This window comes from Periplaneta americana, chromosome 2 (assembly GCF_040183065.1).
Source record: "Periplaneta americana isolate PAMFEO1 chromosome 2, P.americana_PAMFEO1_priV1, whole genome shotgun sequence".
Classification (NCBI taxonomy): Eukaryota; Metazoa; Arthropoda; class Insecta; order Blattodea; family Blattidae; genus Periplaneta; species Periplaneta americana.
In genome coordinates, this window is record NC_091118.1 from 218,500,965 (window position 1) to 218,527,416 (window position 26,452).

At 38.4% G+C, this 26,452-nt stretch overlaps 1 protein-coding gene across 1 annotated transcript in view; it reads right to left on the minus strand.

The window, feature by feature from the left end:
• The window catches only part of hop (tyrosine-protein kinase hopscotch), a 77,120-nt gene that overhangs the window by 45,667 nt on the left and 5,001 nt on the right, over positions 1–26,452 (minus strand). The window contains exons 2-5 of the mRNA XM_069819586.1: positions 24,819–25,069; positions 14,191–14,310; positions 6,217–6,377; positions 2,089–2,220 (exon numbers count right to left, since the gene is read on the minus strand). Of these exons, the coding sequence (XP_069675687.1) occupies positions 2,089–2,220; positions 6,217–6,377; positions 14,191–14,310; positions 24,819–25,069 (664 nt within the window). The remainder of the gene's footprint in view (positions 1–2,088; positions 2,221–6,216; positions 6,378–14,190; positions 14,311–24,818; positions 25,070–26,452) is intronic.

Genomic DNA, 26,452 nt, shown 5'->3' on the forward strand with positions numbered 1-26,452 from the left:
AGTGAACCTAGGTACTTAAATTCGGTGACTTTTTCAAACTTGTATCCTCCTACTTCAAGATACTCCATTTTTGAGGGATTTATTGATACCTCCATATACTTGGTTTTACCCTCATTTACTTTGAGGCCCATTTGCTGTGCTGCGGCATCTAGGTTGATGAATATATCTTTGATGGCTCTTTCTGATCTCCCAACAATGTCGATATCATCGTCACACTTTGACGAGCATATCCCAAAGGTATTCAAGTCTGGGTTGCATGCTGGCCAGTCCAGGATTAATATCACGATGTCGCGAAGGTAGTCTGTCATGCAGAGGGCATTGTGATGCATAAGGATGAAATTTTCGCCAGCGACAGAAGCAAGGCAATTACAAGGTCTGCTAACACTTTCACTATGTATCGGTGCATATTCAGAGTGCCTCCATTGACAAAAACAAACTCTGTTTGGGTTCCAAAACTGGTAACACCCAATACCATACAGAACCATTTACAAACAGCATTCTTTCGGAGAAGTTGCAAGACGAATAGGTCCTTACACAGTTTCCATACCCTCTCTCTACCATCAGGTGAACGGTGACTCATTCACTGACCAACTGTAACTGTAATCACACTGCCCGGTCCTGGTCTAACATTCCTCATTCCTCACAGACGATTTCCAGCCTAGACTGCTATCGTGTGGAAATACTGTAAGACATGGAGAATCAGAAATCTGTTATCCCTAATGGATATAGGCCTACCATGGCCTGATTTCGGGTGTCTGTGGCAGGTGTACCCAGTTCTCAAAATCTGCTTAGAGCTCGTTGGATGCTGCAAAACAAATTATTCATACACCCTCAACCAACGCAACAGCTCTTGCAATGTCTTCTCGAATAAGAGGCATCTTAATTTATTAAATTCAAAACAAAAACTGAAGAAAAATATTGACTTACGACAGAAAATGTGCTACACGTTAATAATTCATTAATAGCTGCCACTGTACAATTGTAAAACGTATAAGGTTTATTGCTGGTCCGTGTTGTAAAACCATAAAGCACACAGCCTGGCACTGAGGGGCAGAAAGTGATCCATGGGGTGGCATTTTGTGAACGCTTAACATCATATTCGTCTTCAAAAATACTGAATACATCTTTCCTCAGACATAAAACTTATTCAATTTAATGATACTTTCTCTAAATTGGTGATTTATTGACGATGATTCAGTTTTTAAGAAGTGATCCACTTTTTTTTTTGGTGGTCAGTGTAGTTCTTAAATGAAATTTACTAATTACTATTAAATACGAGAAAAATTCGTACCGGCACCGGGAATCGAACCCAGGACCTCTCAGCTCTGTTCGCTGAGCGCTTTTACCAACTGAGCCATGCTGGGACACGATCCACGGCGCCAGCCGAACCCCTCTCATAATACTTTTACGGCCTTAATACCTGCACTTCAGACGATACAAGTCATATATGCGGGAGTGCATATTTAAATGACTTTGTGGCCATATTCAACATCAGTTTCATGACAACTGCTAACAGTTTAATACATCAAATATTCATATGTAGTCATGTAATATTCAATGAGGTGGGCGAGACCTCATACATATGAACATTTGATGTATTAAACTGTTAGAAATTTACTAAGCCTAGAAAAATTCCGCGATTTTGTGATTCTTGTGGTTCATCATATCCATGCAGTGCGAGTTCACACATGTCGCAAAATTTTATGTAGTCCATCATTTTCGAAAAAAATGTCCCTGTTTTTATCAACTTCTTCATTATGACGTCTTACAGATCGCTGATACACAGTGCCACGTTGAGTAGCCTGTAAGTGCCGAGTCAACAGCATTATTTTGAAGATTCATGCTTAGAAATCCTTTCATGTTGGCAACCCTAACATTTATCCAATTACTTTCGCCTCCAAACAACAAACAAAGTGCATGGAAAACAAAATGTTCTTCGGTATTCAAATACAGAAATAATGTTGACATTAAAAGTTAGGTGAGGCTCGGTCGGTCAGTCTGTTTCATTACCACTCCCATGGTAGGTGTCTCTGCCTTACAACCAAACAGACTGATGTGTACTGAATAATGTTTTTGTGCGAAACTTACTTTTGTACACTTGCAGATTCCTGACATTGATGCACTGTGGAGAGGCAGTTTCCAGCCAGGTCACAGCACTGCCCTCGCTCAGATGGTCTGTCTTGCGGCACTCCAGCTGGCACAGCAGCAGGTTCGACTTGTCTGTTCACAGCAAAACAATCCTCATTTACAAATACAATTATTTTGCACGCACATAATTATATCTCTCTCTCTCTCTTCATCGCCTATCTCTCTGCTGCATGCATACATAGTGACAAACAAATACATAATTCTTTACTTATCATCATCACAAACAATATTACAAGGATTACTTCTGCTTTCGGCTTGTACTGGTGGTCATCTTTGACCAATATGCTGCTCTTGGATCCAGCTAAGATCATATATTTTAAAAGCAACAAAATTCTTCAACCTGGGTGCATGTCACAGATTTATGGCATGCTCTGACCACGGCCAACTTGATGCTTGCTTCGCTTCTCTGTACACAGCCTTGACAGTAGTAATCTTATTCTGAAATTGGTTAGTTTCTCAATTCCATCACGAGGCACTGTGTGCCAAAGATTGGTGTCCACAGAAGAAATGCTCAATATGAATTAAAACAAGTGATTAAAGAGTAATAATAACACTTTATAAATAATAAATAAGAAAATAATAAGTACTATTACGTTTATTTCTGTTAATTATGGTAAAAGCGTGAGTTTAAAACAGGGAAAATAACATATTGTAACCTGTTCGGTTTAAGAAACATGACAGCAGAGACATAATTTTGTAGTTCAGTCGCTGGGCAGCACCCCAGGCTAAACTGCGATGTTTGGAAGTAATCACTGGGGTAATTATGTACCATAACTTGCACTAAGGTTTATAATTTCACTCACTGCACTGATACATTCCACTTCATATTGCAGATTCAGAAATCATAGTTTCAAGATTTTGCGACTCACAAAGGACACCTTTGACCTCCAACAATCGAAACCGCATGAAAACATGCTTAGAATAACAATCGATCATAAACAAAACAGTGGTGTGAGTCATTTCCATGCAAAACGTTGCATTCTACCTCAAGTGACATTTTAATAGAGAGAAACAAAGTAACAAGATATCAATAACATAGGAGGGAAATTATACGTAATTCAATGATGTCAGTGTATCATTACGTTTTCAATCAACAGTGCCAAAAACTCTCTGCTTAAAGTACTTATAATAGCGCATATACAGCGGTACCACACACCTGACAGCCACGTTATCACATCCAAATCACTTTCGCATTCACGCAGACCAATTTCAAAAGCCACACTAATTACATTTTCAAATGATGATGTTGGTATGTCAATGACATAACCTGGCTTTTAGCTAAGCATATTGCAACACAGGCTTATATGTAGGAGCAGCAAATTGATTGTAAATCACAGAGTGAAGTTTCATGATGAAACAACGATCATGTATCTTCACTTGTGGTTCGGCACATTGTAGTCTTACAAAATCAGTAATCCTTCTGATATAGAGCTTATATTGCCGAACGAAGTAAACATCAAGGGGTTGGCAATATTTTGTTGTTTTCGGTGGCAATATCTTTAGCATAACATCTTTGTTTGGAAAACTTGCATCTAGAAGGGTACGATCTGTATGACCTGACCAGGAATCACACAAATCACGACTGACTAACTTTGTAACTTCTTTACTGTGTTAATAAGAGGAATTTTACCTGACTGAAACAGACAGAAACATGGGTTCATTTGAATAAAGTATAAAGTGCTGAAATGGCTTTTTTTTTTTAAAAAAAACAAAAGAATATACAAGATTAGATCACATAAAGAATGAAGACATAGGGAAGAAAGTACAAATTTATAGCCTTAATGATAAAATAAAGGAATATTGCGAGAACTGGATTCAGCACATGGACACAAGACTATTCAAAATAGTGTTTCAAACCAAAGCAACAGGGACAAAGGATGTGAGACGGCCAAAGCAACGGAAGAAAAAAACTGTTAAACCGGAATAGGCAAATGTGTCTATCCCGTAAATTGGAGGGGTAGGGGGAGGGGGAGGGGGAGGGGGCAAGTCAGGACGATAAGGAGAAAGGCACAGAACTGAGTATATGCTGCTGTGAAAGATGTTCTAAAAATTTAGGAATAGAGGGTTTTATTAGTTTGCATAAATCTGGGATTTTACTAGTGGGAAAATATATAGTCCTAAAGTGAACTGGTGTGGGATGTCCCTGAGGCAAGCAACCATGACATTTCTTTGGGATGTCGCAATGGGGGCCTTACCGGGGAAAACATTATATAAGCAGCACTGTCACTTACAAGTTCAGAATTATTGAAAAGCTAGGGATGAGGCAATAGTTCATTTTGCAATGACATTGGATGTTTTGTGGTGCAAACATATGCATTCTGGATGAAACCTAATTGTATTGACAATGATCACTGACCTTTTGTACAGTAGTGCCATGAGATCTCTGGACTGAATTGTCACTTGATCCAAAAGGTGATGCATAAAATCAATGAATGTATATTTTGTTCATAAAAATAATGGACAACCCCCATCTCAAATCTTTTCATCTGTGGATGTGGTGGTGCTAAGTGTAGTGATTCTGTAATCAACTTAGCATGCATCTTCATGATCGACTTCTATTTCTGACTGTATAACGTAAAACCGATTTGCTTAAACAACCTGCAGTAGACTGTTCACAGAAGCGATGGCATAAATATCCTTTGCTTCTTTATTAAATCTCTTCAACGTCCTCTGATAAACTTATTGCCTCTGTTATGCACTCTCCAATATTTTTAATATTTACAGTGGTCTTTTTTTTTCCTGAATCTATATACATTGCTTCCTATTTTAAATGATTGTGAATGCAGAATTTTTCTACCAAGTTTGCTTTGCAGAGATGCAATGTTCAGCAAATCAAGACTCTCTGTTAATCTATACACGCATACTACTAAATCAAGACAGTCCAACAACCTACGAACCAATGTCGCCAATATACTGAAATATATAAACAACAAATAATGTATTTACACACAAAGATCGTATTTTCCAACTGTAGAATGATAAAGACAGGTGGAAGCCAACTATAAGCAAACAGACTTTATCACCTCTTATCACTCTTGATGCTGCACCAAGAAGTTACATTTACAGCATTCTGATGCTCAATAATCTCTGCAGTCATTAAATATACCACCATCGCCTCTAATTCTATAACACCTGTTCAGGTGATTATTCGCTCATTACAAAATATATCATTTCTACAGCAGTCTTTGACAATTCTAAAAAATTACACTTCTGCTGCTTTTATCAAGCTTAGCTGTTTTCATTGAATACCCAAGTTCTACTGATATAACAGCTAGAAACGTCCATCACATTCAGTTTCTTTTCAACGCTCTTTCTATTTTACTAATGGCGGGTACTTGACTGTTTATCATTCACCCAAATGAAGCCAGTTTACCCACAGGATGGAATGCACTATAGGAGGTTGGTCTATGCTACACCAGCAATGAGATGATGGAGATTTGTTGAGATGCCACACGGAAACTGGAGCTCCCAGAGAAAACCCCTGCCCAACACAAGTTATAAATTGGAGGTATACCAGGGATCGAACCTGGGTTTATAGGATTATGAGTTCAGCACTTTAGCTACTGAACCATCATGCTACTGTACTTACATTCAATGATTTGTATCATATGTAAATAATACATTCTACATTTTAAAAAAGTGAAACCAGGCCCATAATTTTGTTGGAGAGATGCACCATTAGCTGAATGGCTTCTCACACTGAAAACTTTCATCCAGTTCTAATGAGTTAAAGTGAAGACAAAAATGGTTTTCCATTTACTTCTCCATAAATCATCACCATTATCATCCTGGCACAATGCATATTTATCTTCCATTGTGCACCAGAAACAATATGAAGGCAGTAAAAAGATCTACAAGCATGATACATTACACCTAGAAGAGGATGGCGAGTTCAGTGACTATGCTCAAAGTATACACATTGTTGTGAACTACAGGGTATTTCTTTGGAATGGCATTCTCTCTCTCTCTTCAATGATGAGATTTTAAAATTGTAATCCATTGCTGGAGAGTTTCTGAGCAGACGTTCCTAATTTATGTCTGATCTGTATAATAGAATTAGTTACGTACCGTACTCTGAGGGTGGAAGACACTCCTGCAGAAAGATGGAGTCTTTGCCAGAGCGATATGCAGCAACCAGCTGCGTGATGCTGCTGTACGCCTTCCCATCACCGCTGAACAAGAACTCCTCTTCTCCCAACTTCTCAATCTTGTACGATCTAGGCTTTGAGCTGTCAACGGTAACACTTCCTTTAACTTCAAGCAAAGTTACACATCTGAGCATGCAAGGGGTGTGGGTGTGGGTGTGGTGCCACCACCACGACTACTACTAGAGCTGCAACAGCAGCAAATGTACTATGGTCATCAGAGGCTCCAAAACAATTGAAAAATACAAATCAACTGAATTCCAAGAAGACATAAAGACAACGCTAAATATAATCCGTTATCCTACAAGGTCACCATTATCATAATATCCTATCTTTACTTACTTAGTCGATGGTGTAGAGGTTTACAGAGAGACCTCCATCTTAATCTATCCTGAGCAGTTGTCTTTGCTACGTTCCATTCAATTCTCCTTCTTCTCATGAGGACTTGTATTTCTTATTCCCAAGTTTGTCGGGTATTCCTTTGGGTTTCTTTCATTATTCCTTCTGACTACATGCCTGAACCATCGCAACTGAGTGGAGCAGTGGTTCCTTATTCTATCCCTTCTTCTATTCTTCTCAAGTACCTCATTTCAGTGGCTTGAAGGCATGAATCGTCTATAATCTGATATCTTCTTCTGCCCCAAACTCTTCTCCCGTTCACCATTCCTTCCAGTGCATCCTTCAGTAGGCAGTTTCTTCTCAGCCAGTGACCCAGGCAATTTCTTTTTCTTTTGGGTTGTGAGTTTCCGGGCTTGTCCCACGTTGTCTCAGTTGCTAGTGCTAATGTTTCAACCATCCTGTTGTGGTCGCCCTCAGAGCTTTTTCTCTTCCTGATCTGTTTCAGCATCATTCTTTCTTCACCCACTCTTTCCAACAAAGCTTCGTTTCTTATTCTGTCTGTCCTTTTCACATGCTCCATCCTTCTCCATATCCACATTTTAATGCTTCTAGTTGCTTCTCTTCACTTCGTCATAATATCCATGTTTCTGCCCAATACAATACCACACTCCACACAAAGCACTTCACTAGTAATCCATGGCTCTACAGCCCACGAAGGGCCAAGACCAACCAGCCGGCTGCTGGACTCACCGTCACATGCTGAAGCAGACGTGGACGATCATCCAACCAGAATGGCAGTATCGTGTACTTAGCACAATGAGCCCCCCAGCTGGTTTGTGTAACCGGATTTCGCTATCTATTATAGCTCCCCAAGTGCATCGCGATGTTGGGCGGGCACCAGTCCCATACACTGGCCGAAATTTCATGAGAAAATTTCTTCCCCCATGAGAACTCGAACCAGCGCGCATTCCATAACAAGAGTCCTAGGCAGGATGCCTTAGACCACAACGCTATGGCGCCGGACACACTTCACTAGTCTTTTTCCAGAGATCTGCAGAAGGTACTCTTTTTTCTATTAAAAGCTTTCTTTGCCATTCTGGGTCATTATTAGTAGGAAGGATTGAAGAATTTTGGGTTTGCAATGAAAGACCTGCCCTTGGCCAGAAAACTATGAATGAATACGGTATAGTTCAGTGTGAAAAATCCGATTTCAAATTAATACACCAATCTGACACTGATTCTAATAAGTTAGCGTAAATACTTAAAAGTGTCCACATTAGTGTAAGAGAAATGAATGTCACCATGAATAATAATGAGAAAAACTTGTTGCGGGATTACAACATAACATTGATGAAGGGTGTGTAACAAAACATTCTGATTATTATAGGCCTAGATCGTGATATTTTATCTGTTTTATTTTGCCTTTTTATCAGCTGAGCTTGAAGTCTATATGCACTCCACTGGGTTTTGGAAATATATTTCAAATAGTGTGCCGATCGTTTTTCAGCACCCTGTCATTCTTCTCTATTTTTCCTTTATTGATTATATTTTGGTTGATCTCTTGTGATTTTTTTTCTTTTCTATGTAGTTTCTATCTCTTTCTTATAGATGGCGCTTGTTTTTGGTTCCTACTTCCTCCGTTAGGTTCTCTGATTTATTTATTTTATATACTGGCTGACAAGTGTACCCCTGTGTTCGAGAGCTTGCCTCTCATTTGTTTGTTCAAATTCTTAACTGTTTGTGTGTTTTCTTGGGGCGACTGTTTTGCCCTGTCGTGGAGTCGAGATTCTACCAGCCAAGAGAGAACATCGGAAGTCGAATAAGAGCGTGTTCGGATTTCTGCTTGTGGAGAGGGCAGATGGGCTGCTGCTCGTGAAGAGAGAGATTTTCTACCGGATCCAGGATGCGAGCATAGCCTGAGTAGAAATCGTGTAACATCTTGGCCTGTTGGGTAACAGGCAAACCAGGTTTGATGCTGGTTGAGTTGATTCTTAGTTGGAAATCACTCTCCCTCGTTGATTTAAGTATATGTTCTATACATCTAGCCATTTTGTGACCCTGCTGTTTCTACATATCTATGCTTGGTATTTTATTTCCTACGATGGACATTTATTTTGTAAGTGCAAGATGTTGTGAGTTACAGCAAATTGCTTCAAGTGTTTTCTAACGAATTCAGTGTCGTCTGTGGAATTGTTATGTAAAACATCTTGTGAAAGTTAATGTCATTAGTTTGTTTTATTAACATAATACCAAAGCTTGCTGGCTAATCTAGTGGGGTCAAGCGAATGAGAATGAGTGATTTAGTTCCCTTCCCTCTTGTTCTGCTCTTTTGATATATGTACATGTTTCTGCTTAATTTCGACCCTTGTGTGGACCTGGTTCATATATATGGTATTTTAATGCCTGGTTTTTATCCCATGCTTGGAATGTGTATTGTAACGCATGCATGCGTGGGTGTATTTAAGTGCTTTGGTTATATTGTTTTCGGTTACGATTTCTCTTCTTTTACGACTTAATTCATTTAATTTTAATTTATATTAATGATAATTTTTATTTATTTACCTATCATCCAACAAGGTTTTTCCGACCATTATCCAAGGTTTAGCGACCTTTGTTTGGGGATGGGAGCAAAATACATCTCAACAGCATGCACTGAACATGATGGTATTACGACCATCCTTCTATGACTAATTGCAGTCCATGAATTATTAAGAGGGGAACAAAATTGCGTTTTGAAAATTGTCTTAGTTACGAAGTAAGGAGAAGAAGAAAACTACTGTTACCATATCTGAAAACAGCGAGAAGTAAAGGACATGAATAAGGACAAATTGAAAATTAATTGTAAAGTTTACGATCTCGAATACTGGGAGAAGAATTGTGATAAACCAGAGTTTGGGTCTCAAATCAAGTGAATCAACAGCGACGAACGTGAAAATATGTACAGGTCAGCAGATGAAAGACAGCATGCTAGGAAGAAAGAAATGCAGCCGACACTTAATTTCAACAAAAGTGAGACGAGAGACGATGTACAATAAGAACGGAACGGCTGACCAAAATAAACCAAGGAAGAAAATAAAGCATTAGACAAATAGCAGATACTGTTGATGAAAGAGTATGTTGAGGTCCTGAGGTCAGAAACATAGACAAGACAAAAGAGGAAGCAACTACCAGATATTAGTGAGTGTCAGGACAGAATAGGTAGGGCTTCTGAGATGATGATAGAAGAAAGTGGCAAAATGAAGGACGGTTTAGAAAAGGTAGTGGAATTAGTGAGGAAAAGGAGTCCTAAAAGTGGGTGTAAGAAAATAGGGGTGGCAAAAGTGAGAGAATATGCATAAAGAAGAAAGTGTGAAATAAAGTGAACGAAAATCGGAACTTATGGGAAGTGGAAGAGGAAGTAATGAAATGAGTAGTGAAATTAAGTGAATGGGATAATTAATAGGGAAGCAGGAAATGGAAGGAAGAGGTCTAGGTAAGAGAGAGAATGGAAATGATAGATAGCAAGTCAGCTAAAACAGAAGAATAGGAAATACTTGGCAAAGGAATATGAGTGGTTCAGAAGGAAAGGGGTATAAGTGCACTTAAGTTATTTATGGGAAAATGTACTTAAGATTTTGTAAATTCCGTGAAATTTTTTACTTCAATTTTAGTATGTGATGTGGTTAAAAGATGTATCCTTTTGCCACTAAAATTTTAAATGTTTTAGCTTGTCCTGGATGTTCTTAGAAATGCCACTTGTACCCCTTTGCTTCTGACCGCTTCATATGTGAACACAAAAGGTTGGTATGTATATCAAAGCGATGGTGGACCAAAAGCAGAAATATAAAGGTATACCATAACTATGAATTGTAAAGTTGGCTGACAAATAAATATCATATCATGTCATTATACTGATAAAGTCTATTTTCCCCCTTCCCCCCCTGTCCGTGGTTTTAATAATATATAGGTGGATAATGAAATGAATTCAATTCATGTATTGATATTTTACAAGGGTTGGATAAAAAGTAATGGCAACATTGCTGTCACATGACGATGGTGCATTCGAGAACTGCCAGCTCTGTGGACATGAACAGGGACTGTTAGATGAGTCATTGCAGCCAGCGGCGACAGTACTCTGTCAATCTACTGCAGTGTGTAGAACGTTGACTTTCATAGGGATAGTGCGAGCGTCCTAAGACCATGTTTACAAAACTAGAGCAACGTTCCTGGATCAAAATTGAAGTGACACGGGGTCGTAGTGCACAAGAATGTTTTCAGGGACTGCGTTGCCATATCGCACAGTGACACAATGAGTTAAAGCATTCTGGAAAGGCAGGGACGCTGTTCAGGACGACGCACGTGGAAAACAACACAGTTCAACTCCAATTCCTTGCTTCCCTGTTGGATGCTGATCCACGATGGACTGCGCATGAGTTAAGAGCGGAAGTCGGGAGTATGTCACAAAACAAATTGCTCCACATTCTGGGTCACCACAAAATTGCAATGAAATTTCCAAGGTGCAACAATGGCACCGCTATGCAGTCGCACAGGCCTTGTTGGACCGATGTCAAAGAGAAGGTGACGACTTTCTTGGACGAATTGTCGCTATGGACGAAACCTGGGCTCGCTCGTACGAACCAAACTTGAAATGCCAATCAAATGAATGGAAGCATCCCGGTTCTCCTCGTCCTACACAAAGTGCTGTGAAGGTGATGTTCATTGTGGCGTATGACAATGATGGGGTAATACTGCAACACACTGTACCGCCAAGGCAGACAATAAATGCGGACTACTACTGCAGGTTCCTGCAGCACCACCTTCGTCCAGCGCTCAGGAGAAAACGACGACAAAGCCCATCATTCTTTACGACAATGCAATGAGTCACACCGCTGCTGCTGTCAAGGACCTCTTGCGCCGCTGGCAATGGGAGATTCTGGAACATCCACCGTACTCACTCAATATGAGTCCATGCGATTACGATCTCTTCACCAAAGTGAAAGAACCACTGCGAGGGACCCGGTACAATACCAGAGGTGAACTTATCCATGCTATAGGGTGGCCAATATGGAACATCAATAAAGATGAACGCGTTGATGATGTACGACATCTTCCAAACATTTGGCAAAAGATGATGAATAAGGGGGGGGGGGCGACTATATTAAAGGTACGTAAATGTTGTACGCCTGTGAAAAAAGTCATGTCAGAAATATCGAACTGTTGCCATTACTTTTTATCCAACCTTTTGTATATTTCTATTTTTTTAGTTTATATTTTAGAAATACACAAACAAGTAGAAGTTAAATGTATTTGGAAGGACACATTACCTGTAAAACGAAGAAAACTTCATCAATGGATAACAAAGTACACCCCAGGGAATGTATGGAAAGTAACAAGTCAACATCGTGGCTAAGAATGGAACTACAGTTCTATAATTTGGCTTGGAAACTTCTAAGTGTGTAGTCAAATGGACTCTAGGAACAACCTAAGCTCTGCAACGGGTAATGCTTAACATTGGACAGCAAACAACTCCTAGCTTTTAGACAGAGAAGTTCAAGATCGGTGACAAGACTCCTAATCAGACAATGTCAACAAAGAAACACCTACATTTAATGGGCGTGACAAAGGACTCATATGTGGACCGGATAACGAATCATACCAATATTATCCAGGGAAACATATGCTATAGTAGGTGACTATGCACTAGAAGGAGATACATATTTTAACAACTGATTTCAAAAGGCGACTCCACTAAATATGATTAAAAATATTAATAAAATGGTTTTAGTATAAATTCATCCAAATTGAATGCGCACAAGCACATAACATTACTTTTTACGCTTTACATAAATGACGTAATAAAGATCTTAAAATATTCTGAACACCACCTATGCGCTGAAGACTTACAACTTTACATTCATTCTCGAACTTGTACAATCAATGGCTCTGTGATCAGAATTAATGAAGATCTAGCATCTGTAGCTCAATGGGCGCAAAAATTTGGACTCAGATTAAATCCAGACAAATCACAAGCCATAATAATGGGCCACCAACGAGCATTAAACAAAATAGATCTAGCCACTGTATCAAATACAAAAATAAATAATACCACAGTTACATATAGTAAGACAGTAAAAAATTTAGGAGTATATTTAGATTCAAATTTAAATTTTCAAAGTCAAGTGACCTACATATGTAAGAAAACTTTTTCCATAATTCATTCCCTCAAACACTTAACCAAAGTTTTACCTCTCAGCCTGAAAAAGAACCTGATTCAAACTTTAGTGATGCCCCACTTCGATTATTGTGATTCTCTATTCACGAATCTAAATACTGATCTTGCCCACAGACTACAGCGTGTTCACAATATCTGCGTTCGTTTCGTTTGTAACATTAGAAAATTCGATCATGTAACACCATCACTAGAATTGTTGTCTTGGAATCCACTTAAAGAAAGAAGATTCTTCAACTCCCTCTTATTACTATTTAAAACCAACCACACATCCACACCTTCTTACTTAGCATCTAGTTTTGTTTACCTTTCACTACCTCGAACCCGGAACATGTACCTTCTCTCTATTCCTCTGCACAGAACATCTTTCTACTCATCATCTTTCAGCATATCGATTTCATACCTCTGGAATTCTCTCCCTGACCATGTCAGAGACTGTCGGACAATATCAAAATTCAAATTTAAATTAAAGAATCACATCCTAGTTCTTGCAATTGGTTGTTGAACACCTGTCAGGTTGCGCAACTTCGGCTTAACCCATGACATATAATAAATATTGTATCTATGCTGTTGTAAAATTGACAATTAATACATAATGTATTTATTATTGTTATTGTTGTTATTATTATTATTATTATTATTATTATTATTATCAGTTATCACTATCATCATTGATATCTCCGCTTTTCTTTCTTTTTTTTTTCTTGCATTAGCTCGATGAGAGCTCTATAGTGTTCTTTTGACCCTGTTGACCCTCTACAGAGCTTTAATTTAATATATATTATTTTTATTAGTGTTTGTATTTCTTTTTTGTATTTATATGTGCTATCAATCCTGTCAGATTAAATAAATAAATAATAAATAAATAAACTATGTTAAAAATAACATATCATTATCTTAATTCCAAAACCTCGTAACTTGCTCGGATGTCGATTTTCACTTTTTGCGTGTTTCTGATAGTATATCTACAGATCAATCTACTGACAAAGCACTGAAGCTTAATTTAAAATACTAGTGCTAATATTGGGCTATTACGAAACCATTTAATTTCTTTCTGTGTGAATACACTTTCAAAATGTGCAAAAAGTGAAAATCGATATCTGAGCAAATTACGAGGTTTTGGAATCAAGGTAACGATAAATGGAATAAATAAAACTAAAATTAAAAGTGAAATTAAATTAAGTTTATTAAATTTATTAGTTTGCTTTCTATCAAGTAAATAAGCCATTTACTAAGCAGTAATTAAGGAATTTTAAAATAACTATTTCATTAAAACTGGGGGGGGGGGGCCCTCCCGGCCTTGGGCTAAAACTGCCTCTTGTAAAGCATTTCATCCTATAAGGAACTTACCTTTCTTTGGTACATACATCCAGATAGAAGACTTCATACTTGGATTCACTCTGTCTAAGAATAAAGCAACCTGGAGCATTATTCCGTTTCTCTTCTAATTTGGCATAAGAGAACTCTCCCCTGTAAGAAGAGTAAATGAAGTCACAATCAAAATTATCTTTATTTGAAGTCACACCCAAAAACTACCTTTACTTTTTAACTTCACATTTTTTCAAAATTATGGAGAAATCAACATAATGTTTTCCACTTTCCAGTATTGTTAGTGACAACATCATTTTTAATGAATGAAGCAAGCCTTAACAAATCATCACACTCGTACACATAGAAGGCAATTCTTTAAAGTCTGACCCACTAAGAAAAGCCCATGTGTTGTTACAGCACACTGCACTTCAAAAAGATAATGGAGGGTAACTCTGCACACTTTATTTTTATTTTGTCATAATATGGCCACCCGTGGTTACTTTTCTAAGTTTATGGATATTTTGATAGAAGGGTACAGTACTCAAATAATATCCTTACAGCATGCAACACGTACACTTAATCAACATGTCGTCTACCCTTTAGAGTTGTTTTTAGTGATTGGTTGAATATTTTTATTTTATTATTTCTGGTTTAACAATGTTTATAGCTGGGTTGGGGGCTAATTTTGAATATGTTTTAAGGAAAATTATTGCCTTATGAATTCTAAAAATAAATGAATCATCAGATGACTGAAAGCAAGTAATGGTCTCTTAAACCAAATTATAGTAATTTATCAATTACTTCTGATGGGAAAATGTAGATATATTGTGAATTTTATTAGTAACAACAATGTAATTTATTCGTCACAACAATAATTCCTTTCTACAATTCGCCTTAAACACTCTCGTCAACAATTGGATTTTCACTCAACACAGTATTCGTTATAGCACTCCACTGATGACAATGACAATTTACTTGGACTAGTACTAACAACAATGAACTGTTAATCTTAACTAATATTTACAAAGCACTATTTACAAATCAGAACTATCAGTTCTCAGTTCACAGTTCTTCTATCTCAGTCACTCGAGTTCACAGTATCTCGAACCACAGATCTTCAGAGACAGTTCACTGTACTTGAACTCAGGTCCCTCCAACTGCGGTCCACTGCACTCGAACTCAGGTCCCTCCAACTGCGGTCCACTGCACTCGAACTCAGGCCTTCGGATGCTGACGCAGATGCGGACGCACATTCGAGTCGAACTCCGGCACACAAGTCTGGCTTGCTTGCTCTGGCTTTCTCACTGACTGGCTGACTAATCAACTGAAAACTACTGTCGTTCCTTCGCGACCGTAATTTATAACCACAGCGACGTAGCCTCGAAAGTTCGAATTCGCGAGTCTTCCACTTCGACGGATTTCTCGGCCTCTCTAGGCAAGCAGAAGATGCGCGCGCAAACTCCCTCTCCACTCTCTCGCCGCGTAGGCCCTTCCCCCTTACTTCTCTCCGCCGCACGCCGTCCCCGCGCGATCTGCTTTCTTGCGGGACGATGGTCGTGAGTTCGAATCTCACGTCGCTGTCACAATATTTTATAAACACTTCACAATATAGTCTTGGCAGACGTAGATCATTCATCATTAGATACACTAGGCCCATACTCTGTGTCTCAGCAGGTAATACAATTATAAGCAGGCTGTTTTCTCATCCGCAGACCATGTCTGTTCAAGTGACGCTATTCTTAGCTACAAACTCTGAGTGTATGTGTTAAAGCCAGCAGAAACCAGGCAGGCTAGTATAATGTGACAGACTGACAACGTTGTGTTTAACTGAACTCTTCTGTAATATAGGTTTAATCAGAATGACAGAAAACATTACTGCAAGAAAATGCTTCAAGAAGAATTACACGTAGTGAAAAAAAGGTCGACCTGTTCCACAATCACCCAATCTAGAAACCAACACAATATATTGGACATTTTCGATAAGATGCAGTAGTTGACAGGACGTGGAACTTCAAACGGTTTTTTTGGCAAGATTCATTGTTTTCCAACAAAAGCGAAGTTTGGAAAAACAAGGTTTCGCAGATTTAAACCAGCAAAAGCATTCTATATGTCGCAAACTCTTGTACATTGTTTTCTACAGTCAAGCATTTGGAAACAGCGAGTTGATCTGTTACCTGATGATCAGTGCAGAAGTGCTATCAGCAGGCGTAATGAACTGGTCAGAAAGAAGAGAGATGCAATATGACAGATAATTGATACAGTTTGTTATTTAGCTAATCAGATCTCCCATTCAGGAGTCATGATGAGTAATATCAAGTTCTTTAAACATAAAATTTTCTTTTGTGTTGAAAAAATATGATCCACTTTCAAAGAGCCATCTAAATTCGTCCACAGTTTTTACAGGAATGTCTGCTACCACAGAAAAATTATAAAAGCTGCTTCTCATGTCGTCAATGACAAACTAAGACATGTGCAGTATGTAATTAATGCTTTTGGAATTGAAGATAAATTAGTAGGGCAATTTTACAATGAAGTGATGCAGTTCTTGCATCATATCCAAAGGCTGTCTTCAGACATTGTTATAGTCATGCTTTAAATCTTGTTTTACAGCACAACCCATTAGTGTGTGTATTTCTGCCTATTTCTCCAAATCTTCCGTATGCTCTGCAGCAGTTTGCACAGACTACAGGCAGTATGGAATTTTATGTCCAGACTTTCTCACACAGTCAAAGGACACGGATGTGAGATTTACAAGTACTTTGCAAATGTTATTGAACAGCCTGATAACTGAGACATGATGCAATAATAGGTTTGTTCTAGTATGGTTCAGAATCGATTCGAAATTGCCTGTTCATGTGCGGTCCAACAAGACTTGAACCGATTCCCAGTTTTCTGTTCCAATGTGCTTTGGAACGAGTGAAATTGGTTCTCAATTAAGAGCAGGAATTGGGAATTCTGACATGTTGATACATGTGCTGAGGTTGAGGTTAAAATGCTTTGAGACTGGGCAGATTATAATTAAAAAAATAGTCCATCATGAGTAATTTGGAAGGTGATAATGATAATATATTTTATGACGAATTAAGTTCGGAAGATGAATATAACTTTAATATGAGAAGAAACTCTGAAGGCCATGAAAGAACAGTTCAAGAAACGTTCCAACAACGTAAAATCCTGAACTAGTTCTGAGAATGTATACAACTAGCGCATGTGTCAAAAGATGTTCGGTATTAGTTCATAATGTGTTCTGAATTGCTTGCTGAAACAAACCTAATGAAAAGGAAGTAGCTTTCCGGCATTCCTTAATAAATTTGAGGCAGTATTTCTGTTGGAATTATTTTCAAAGTTGTTCAGTTACACTGATATCTTGCAAAATTTTCTGCAAGACAAGGATTTTGACATATTGTACTGCACCAAAAAAGTAAGGGATATCAACAATCAATTACAATATGATAGAGGACAATCATTTCCATCAATATGGGCCAGTGGCAGTTCTCCATTGTTGTTTTGGACTCACTGAATCACTTATCTTTTAACATACATACATATTTTTTAAACCTAATGCATTCATTATATCGTTTACAATTATAATAACTTGTCTATTGCCTGTGGCCATTAACATTTATCGAAACCGTAACTCTTTGCACTTGAGCTCGGCCACTTAAGAAACTTTTACATTTACCAGAATCTGCACACTACGATGTGTGTAAGTTTACCAGCACCTGCACACTACGATGTGTGTAAGTTTACCAGCACCTGCACACTACGATGTGTGTAAGTTTACCAGCACCTGCACACTACGATGTGTGTAAGTTTACCAGCACCTGCACACTATGATGTGTGTAAGTTTACCAGCACCTGCACACTACGATGTGTGTAAGTTTACCAGCACCTGCACACTATGATGTGTGTAAGTTTACCAGCACCTGCACACTATGATGTGTGTAAGTTTACCAGCACCTGCACACTACGATGTGTGTAAGTTTACCAGCACCTGCACACTATGATGTGTGTAAGTTTACCAGCACCTGCACACTATGATGTGTGTAAGTTTACCAGCACCTGCACACTACGATGTGTGTAAGTTTACCAGCACCTGCACACTACGATGTGTGTAAGTTTACCAGCACCTGCACACTATGATGTGTGTAAGTTTACCAGCACCTGCACACTACGATGTGTGTAAGTTTACCAGCACCTGCACACTATGATGTGTGTAAGTTTACCAGCACCTGCACACTACGATGTGTGTAAGTTTACCAGCACCTGCACACTATGATGTGTGTAAGTTTACCAGCACCTGCACACTACGATGTGTGTAAGTTTACCAGCACCTGCACACTATGATGTGTGTAAGTTTACCAGCACCTGCACACTATGATGTGTGTAAGTTTACCAGCACCTGCACACTACGATGTGTGTAAGTTTACCAGCACCTGCACACTATGATGTGTGTAAGTTTACCAGCACCTGCACACTATGATGTGTGTAAGTTTACCAGCACCTGCACACTACGATGTGTGTAAGTTTACCAGCACCTGCACACTATGATGTGTGTAAGTTTACCAGCACCTGCACACTATGATGTGTGTAAGTTTACCAGCACCTGCACACTACGATGTGTGTAAGTTTACCAGCACCTGCACACTATGATGTGTGTAAGTTTACCAGCACCTGCACACTACGATGTGTGTAAGTTTACCAGCACCTGCACACTATGATGTGTGTAAGTTTACAGCACCTGCACACTATGATGCATGTAAGTTTACCAGCACCTGCACACTATGATGCATGTAAGTTTACCAGCACCTGCACACTATGATGTGTTTTCAGAGGGTGAGACCTAGCACATCCAAGAGTAGTATGTTCAGCCAGAGGGGCATGAGGAACCATAACCAATTCATTAGGTGTTGGCCATCTTTTTCATGTCAGGTAGTGTTCTCAACATAACGCTCCGATTTTTTCAGTTTTCTTCACTTGTTTGAAGTTAGATGTGTTGGCATATGTGCTATTTCAATTTTGGCGTCAGCTCACCAGTTGCAGCATGGTATTATGTTGTGTGATGTGTGCGGTTATTGCTCGTAAGATTATAGTTATTTTGTGAATTATAATCAATCCAACGAATGATTTAATGTGTTCCCTATTACAGACATCTTTTTCTCTATGACAAACAAGATGTGATGAATTTTGGAAGATCTTTGTTTGGAGATAGTAGTTTTGGTAATCAAAGTGTAATTTCTAACCTTTCACCAGAAAATTTAAACCTCTCAGTATGACGAACATAAATGGCTGTATGGCAGTAGTTATTCTAAACACTTTATTGTTGCTTATGTTTATTAATCGGTGTGAAAAAGAACATGTGGAACTATAATGATGTGGCAGATTTGAACAATATAGCATAAGCATTTTGTACACATATGTCTTTTTAGAGCATATAAAGAACTGTAAGACAAACGATTCAAGATTCAATTTAGCCACATGGAATGTAAGAGACATATGCCATAAGGAAATACTAAAAGAAAGGAAAATTGATATGGCAGCAATAACAGAAAATAAAAGGGTCAAAAGGAACTATATTATGTACTATGGTGGTGTTGATCGAGAAAATAAATGCTAGAGGAGTAGCATTATTTATCAAGAAGACTTGGACAAACAAAATACAAAGTTACTGCTGTTCAATGAACGAATTTTATCAGTACACTTTAAAGTCAATCAAGGGTATATGACAGTTGCAGCCATATTATGCCCCTGAAGAAGAAAGAGAGTCCCCTGCCATAATTATGTAATAATTGTTATTTATTTTCGCCAATGCTTCTTGTAATGATTTGTAGAATTTTATTGATTCCTCTTCTCTTCTCTTTTTTTTTTTTAAGTAGGTTATTTTACGACGCTTTATCAACAGCTTAGGTTATTTAGCATCTGAATGAGATGAAGGTGTTAATGCCAGTGAAATGAGTCCGGGATCCAACACCGGAAGTTATCCAGCATTTGCTCGTATTGGGTTGAGGGAAAACCCCGGAAAAAACCTCAACCAGGTAACTTGTCCTGACTGGGAATCGAACCCGGGCCACCTGATTTCGCGGCTAGATGCGCTGTTACTCCACAGGTGTGGACAATAATGGAATAAGACTGTTATAGTAAACGGGGAGCGCTACTACAGCATGTTACAGAACTTCGTCATCCCTAGACTGAGGAATCACGATATGGAAAACATAATCTTCATGCAAGATGGCGCTCCACCCCACATCTTTATCTCTGCAAAACAACTAATTACGCAGATGTTTGGCGATCGTGTCATCAGTAGGCACGTTCCAACAATGTGGCCTCCGCGATCTCCAGATTTCAATCTGGCCGACTTTTGGTTGTGGGGTTACCTTAAAAAACGAGTTTTCCTGACATCCAACAACCTACTGTAACTGAAAGATGCCTTCTCGCAAGAAATTGCCAGTATTCCAAGACATTATCTGCAAAATGCTGTGGATGACGTCACAGACAGAATGCTGTACATTGAACAAGAGAAGGGCGGACATCTTCCCAATGTTTTGTAAGCCCCGTTGTTTGCCCAACACTGTGATGTTTTTGTTTTTTCCCTATCTCAGATATTATAATATTGATAGTGGTTTAATGTTTGAATTGACTTTTGAAATACCCTATATTTCTGTAGTACACTGCACTATGTCAATCATTACAACACATTAATCACGGTCTGTTTCAAACACACTGCTGCACGAGTCAGATTCAGTGTTCTTTGACAGACTCTCCCCTACCATTACCTGTTACTTATCATGTTTAGGGGAGATATGAAATGTATGACATACAGGAGGAACGAGAGATAACAGTTTCTGGAGATTTTTCCACTTAGGTTTCTTGTACAGACTATGAAATTTAATGATTGGTGGTCTTCCTATCAAGTTTCTTTCGAAGACTATCTGCAGAAATTCGAAATCAGCATTGAAAATAACTTGCATAATAGTTTCTGCTTCTCGATAATTAGCAAATAAGTAACATATTTAGCAGTATGGAACACTATATACAATTTCATCCATTAAGTATGTAACTGTCTCAGTGACCACAGCATATCTCTAGAGTGCTGTGTTATAATTTTGATGTTATTTTCTATTATTTAAATAAATTTTTTCTTCCATGTGCGGTGTGAGAGAATATCGAAGGTTAGTGTAGGTTGGACATTAATAAATCATGTGTCTCATTTTGAATGTTCTATATACTAGATGACACTACGCATTTGTGCCCTACTCTACCGAGAATCATGGCAGACAGCATGCAGGCTCCATTGCCTCCTAGAGAAGGGGTAGTGTGTGTGAACTGAATTTAATTTGTGCTTTGTTCATTTTAGTGAATAGTTTAAGTTGGACATTAATAATTTCGGGTAGCATTCTCTGAAAAAAAGTGATATATGTTAATGTTAGGCAGACAGGCCTATAAAGTGTGTACTTCGAAATGACGAAACAAAAGTCTTAATTATCCCAAAACACTTCTGGTTCAAGGCAAAATAAAATTCGGAGATTTAATAAGAATGAAAAAGAAAGAGAGATTCGTTTACGAACTAACAAGGCAATCATTTCTGCAGCTCGACCAAGAGAAACTAGTATCGAACACTTTGATTGGAGTTCGAACTTACCAGGCTCGAGAAAGAGGACACAGAATTAACGAACGAGAATGTATTTATATATAATATGCAGTAATAGTACGTTAGGTTAGCATTTCATTATGATCCAAATATTGATTATGCTCATTTGAATTGTGTTCAATTAGGTAAGTTGAATAACTATGCAATAAATGCAATGCAAAAAAATGGGGTAATGAGCCAAACAGATAATGTTGTGTTGTTGGAAATGTTGTTCCTCCTGAGATTCAAGAGCCCCCACAACCAATTAAGGAGTACATCCGTTATCAACACACTTTTTAAACCATGTAAGATGGTACATCTTACTCTATGTGGCATTGTTAGGTGCAAAAGAAATATATGAAGTCAATTTTATACCAACATTTAAAGCTCAAGCATTGGGTTATCAGTTAAACTTGCAAGTCTTCTTCCAGCTGAGAGTAACAACCCTCAGTTCTTACAAGCATGTTTTGTTTTAGACACTGGCCAACTGTCTGTTAGGGCTAATATAGTACCAAGCTTAAAGACAGAATTGATTGAACAACTTCAGGAAGTTGACAATAACAGTTACATTCATAGTTTTAAATACAACTTTGAAAATAATATAGAAACAAACAACTTACAACTTATAATAAGCTATTATTCACTAAGTAATTACAAAACTGTATTTTAAAGTATGATAGATGTAAGTCAGTAATATTTACTTCTAATAAGAGCAGTGAAGTGCACAGGTATGGCTAGCACATTAATCAAATTCATTTATAACTTTTTCACAAACAACACATTACAAAGAAACGGCATACAATTTAACCCCTCAAGTCTTAGCGCTAAGTGGTATTTAAATGCCCTAGTAGAATTAAATTTACATGACATCACTCTTTTATTTCTATTTTTGAAATGATTAAACATAATACAACCATATGGCAGTAAAAAACAGACACTCTGCACCACATTCCAAAACATCGCATGGATATATAAACAGATTACAAACTGTGGCTGGTTTTGTGCAATCCTGCTGCACACACGTGTATGATAGGGGTTAAATTCACTTCAGATACCAGTAATGAGTAAAATAATGTATAGCACTTGGTTATTTAATGATGCTGTATCAACTACAAGGTTATTTAGAGTCAATGGGATTGGTGATAGCGAGATGACATTTGGCAAGATGAGGCCGAGGATTCACCATAGATTTCCTGACATTTGCCTTATGGTTGGGGAAAATCTCGGAAAAACCCAACCAGGTAATCAGTCCAAGCGGGAATCGAACCCGCGCCCAAACGCAACTCCAGATCGGCAGGCAAGCACCTTAGACGACTGAGCTACACCGGTGGCTTATGCACTGGTGGAAATTACGACCCACGGGAATAATTCTTCTCAGGTTCTCAGCCAGGTGAGTTGGATATTTACTTCCAAGCTTTCGATGACTAGCTATGCCATCTTCTTCTGGGGACTATGTCCAGCCAGTATGTATATGGTCAGTGGGGCTTCCTGCTGCGGGCCAATCAGGATCTAGTTTCTAGTCCTGACCGCCTGCCGTGTGTTGATTACAGGTTTCCACCATGCTGTACTCAGCTGTAAGCTCCATCTTTGTTGAAATCATTGCCATCTAGTTGGATTCCATGGCTTCCTTGATGACCAGGTCCCAGTAACCCGATGCCTTGTCCAAGATAGTGGTGGCGTCGAAATCTATCTTGTGGCCCATTTCCAGACTGTGTTGCAGTACTGTCGACTTATGGGAGTAATGTAGTCTCATGCTGTATCCTGTTAGGCCAAAGTAGCATTTTCCACACTCACAGACTCCAGATGTCCTAAGACCAAGGTCGTCCTCGACTGGTCTCAGTAAGTTCTGGATTTTTGTGGGTGGCTTATGGATAGTCTTAATCCTGTGTTTTCTTAGCAGCCTGCCAATCTTGCCGGAGGTGGGGTTATAAAGCGGGATGTATGCCATGCCCTTCATCTCTTATTGCTCAGAGGATGGTTTGTCAGAGAAGGCCCCTTTTGAGTGTCAAACTAATTTCTCTGTTGCTGAAGTTGTTCTGCATAGGTGTCGAATCTCTGAAGGCAGACTATCTTGGTCCAAAATTCCCCTCGCTCTGTGTAGAAGAGTCCATAGGATCTTCATTTCTGTGCTGGGTGATGGTGGCTGTGTCCGTTCAGGTGTAGGTCAGTGTGTGTCGGCTTTCTGTATACGCTGTGGCCCAAAACACGCTGCTAAAACCAGCACACTTCTACCGTTATGTAAATTATATACTGGTCATCTGGTCACATGGAGAACAAAAACTTCAGGAATTCCAAGAACACATGAACAGCATCCACCTTATGAAAGAAGTGGAAAAAGAAAATTGTATCCCCTTCTTGAATATTCTCATCTCCAGGAAGTCGGATGACACACGGGACACAGCGTAGGGTAAATAAATTTGATTTTTTATAGTAATTTAATATAACATTTTAGGTTTATGATATCTAAGGTATTACGATGCTCATGGCCAGTAATATGACAGTTGTAATAATGCAGAAACAAAATATGTAATCAATGTACAATTATTTAATATCGTACAAAAAGTTTTCTTCATTCTCTCTTGGTACAATAAACAGATTTAAAAAATGGCAAACATATCAGCAAAATATAGGCTTCTAGGTAAACTGGACATTCCCAACTACACACAGAGAGGTCAGCTACTTTGTTGGGCTCGTTATCCAGACGACTGAACATAAGATCTGTCTATTGTTTATGTAGGAAACTATCTGTTGAAGTCAAATGAAAACTCGGAAAAAACATGAATGTAAGGGTATGTGAAACAGAACTATGAATAATTGATTCTAGATCAATACAATTACTTACTAATATCATTAGCACATAGGAGAAAAATCAGTGCAATTATGTTACAAAAAAAGAGTAGTTAATATGATGTGTGTAGTATTACCCATGACACAATAGGAAGTCAAGATGACGAGTTTCTTTTTCTCATGAATATCTTTAGAAACATATAGGCCTATACAATTGTAAAAATGTTCAAAAGGAAAGCTACTGCGTTCTTACCCCACTGGTCCGTGGCATTTGAGTGCATACAACTTCTGCAGAGATGGAGTGGGCACATCCTTACACAAGTTGAAAGTCCATTTCACCATTAAGCGATAATACCCATCCAACAAACTCACAAAGGAGAACATAAGTGGAATGGAATGGAATTTAAGATACGACGGTATACCATTTTTCCTTGAGATTTCAACTGTTCCATCATTCCGCACTGAGATGTAACAGAGTTCATCGATTGTACACAACTGATGCCACTAGAAATGATAAAAATGAATTAGTTTACATAACAAAGGAAAGCAACTTACAATAATAAAATGTTTCTATTAGAATAAATTTTAATTCAAATGAATAATAATAAACATATATTCTTATTCAATTGTCTTCAATGTGTCCATCTGTGATGAAATGACCTAAGAACTGGAATTACATAAATTTCGCTATTACACAGAGTAAGTGCGTGCAATTTACATCCTACAGGTAATTTTCTTAAACAAAGATTTACCCTTCCTCCAGAAAACTTCATCTACTTATAGTCTGCATGCATGTAAAACATTCCTGGATAGCTATCTCTCTCGTGTAATTGTTTTGAGATGGAGCACGGACATTATGCCAACAAATATCACGCATTTTAAGTATTAATAGTATATTTCAGGCTGAATTGCTACATTACAGTAACAAGAGCATTGTTGTATAATAACATTACATTTAAGGATATTTTGGCACATAAACTAGAGGGTTTGAAGGAAATGTACATTGATTAGTTACAATTGAAGACATTATTACAAAAACAGTCCCAGTCATTTTTAATGCAATTGAGTTAAGGACACATTTGCTACTATTTCAAATGTTTATAGACTCCAAAAATGACACATGTCAGGTGCAATAGCCACAAGGATAAACACCAGTTGTACGGAAACAGCTGACATGTGTTGTTCTATTTATTTTTATTGTTCTCCTGAAAAATAGCAATTTTGACAAGGGTTGTTTTTGTAATAATGTCTTCAATTGATTTGAGGGGCCTAAAAAGCCGATCACTTTCTTGATCGTAATCTCAGCCATATATTGATATGTTTCCATTGTTTTATCGTTTTTCTTATGTTTTTCTGTGAGGAACATTGTTGACGGATATTTATTTTGTAAATTCGACATTGAATTCATTTGCCAGAATGCTGCTAAGAGCAGAAGACGTTGCAAAAGCTATTGCACTTATTGACGATATGCTTCTGCTGCCATAGTAAGAGAAACACGAAGTTACTCTAGGAAGCCTGGATCTGCCGAAAACGTAAACCTATTGCCCATGACGATCAATTTATAGTGCTGCAGATTTTAAGAAATCGTCATACAATAGCGGTGCAAGTCCGAAATTGGGTCCAGAATGCAACGGAGGTCAACATAAGTGTGTGGACATCTTTGAAGTCATGCCAACCAGCACTGACCCCAGATTACCGAGCAGCCCGAGAACATGCAGAATGGACAATGGTGGGATGGGGAAGAGTACTGTTCTCCAATGAGTCCTGAGGGAGGCAAGTTGGAGATCGTTATGCAGCATGTGCTTTCTCCGATAGAACAGCATTCAATGGAGGCTCTGTAATGGTATGGGCCAGTATCTCCATGGAAGGTCGAACAGTTGGTTTCTG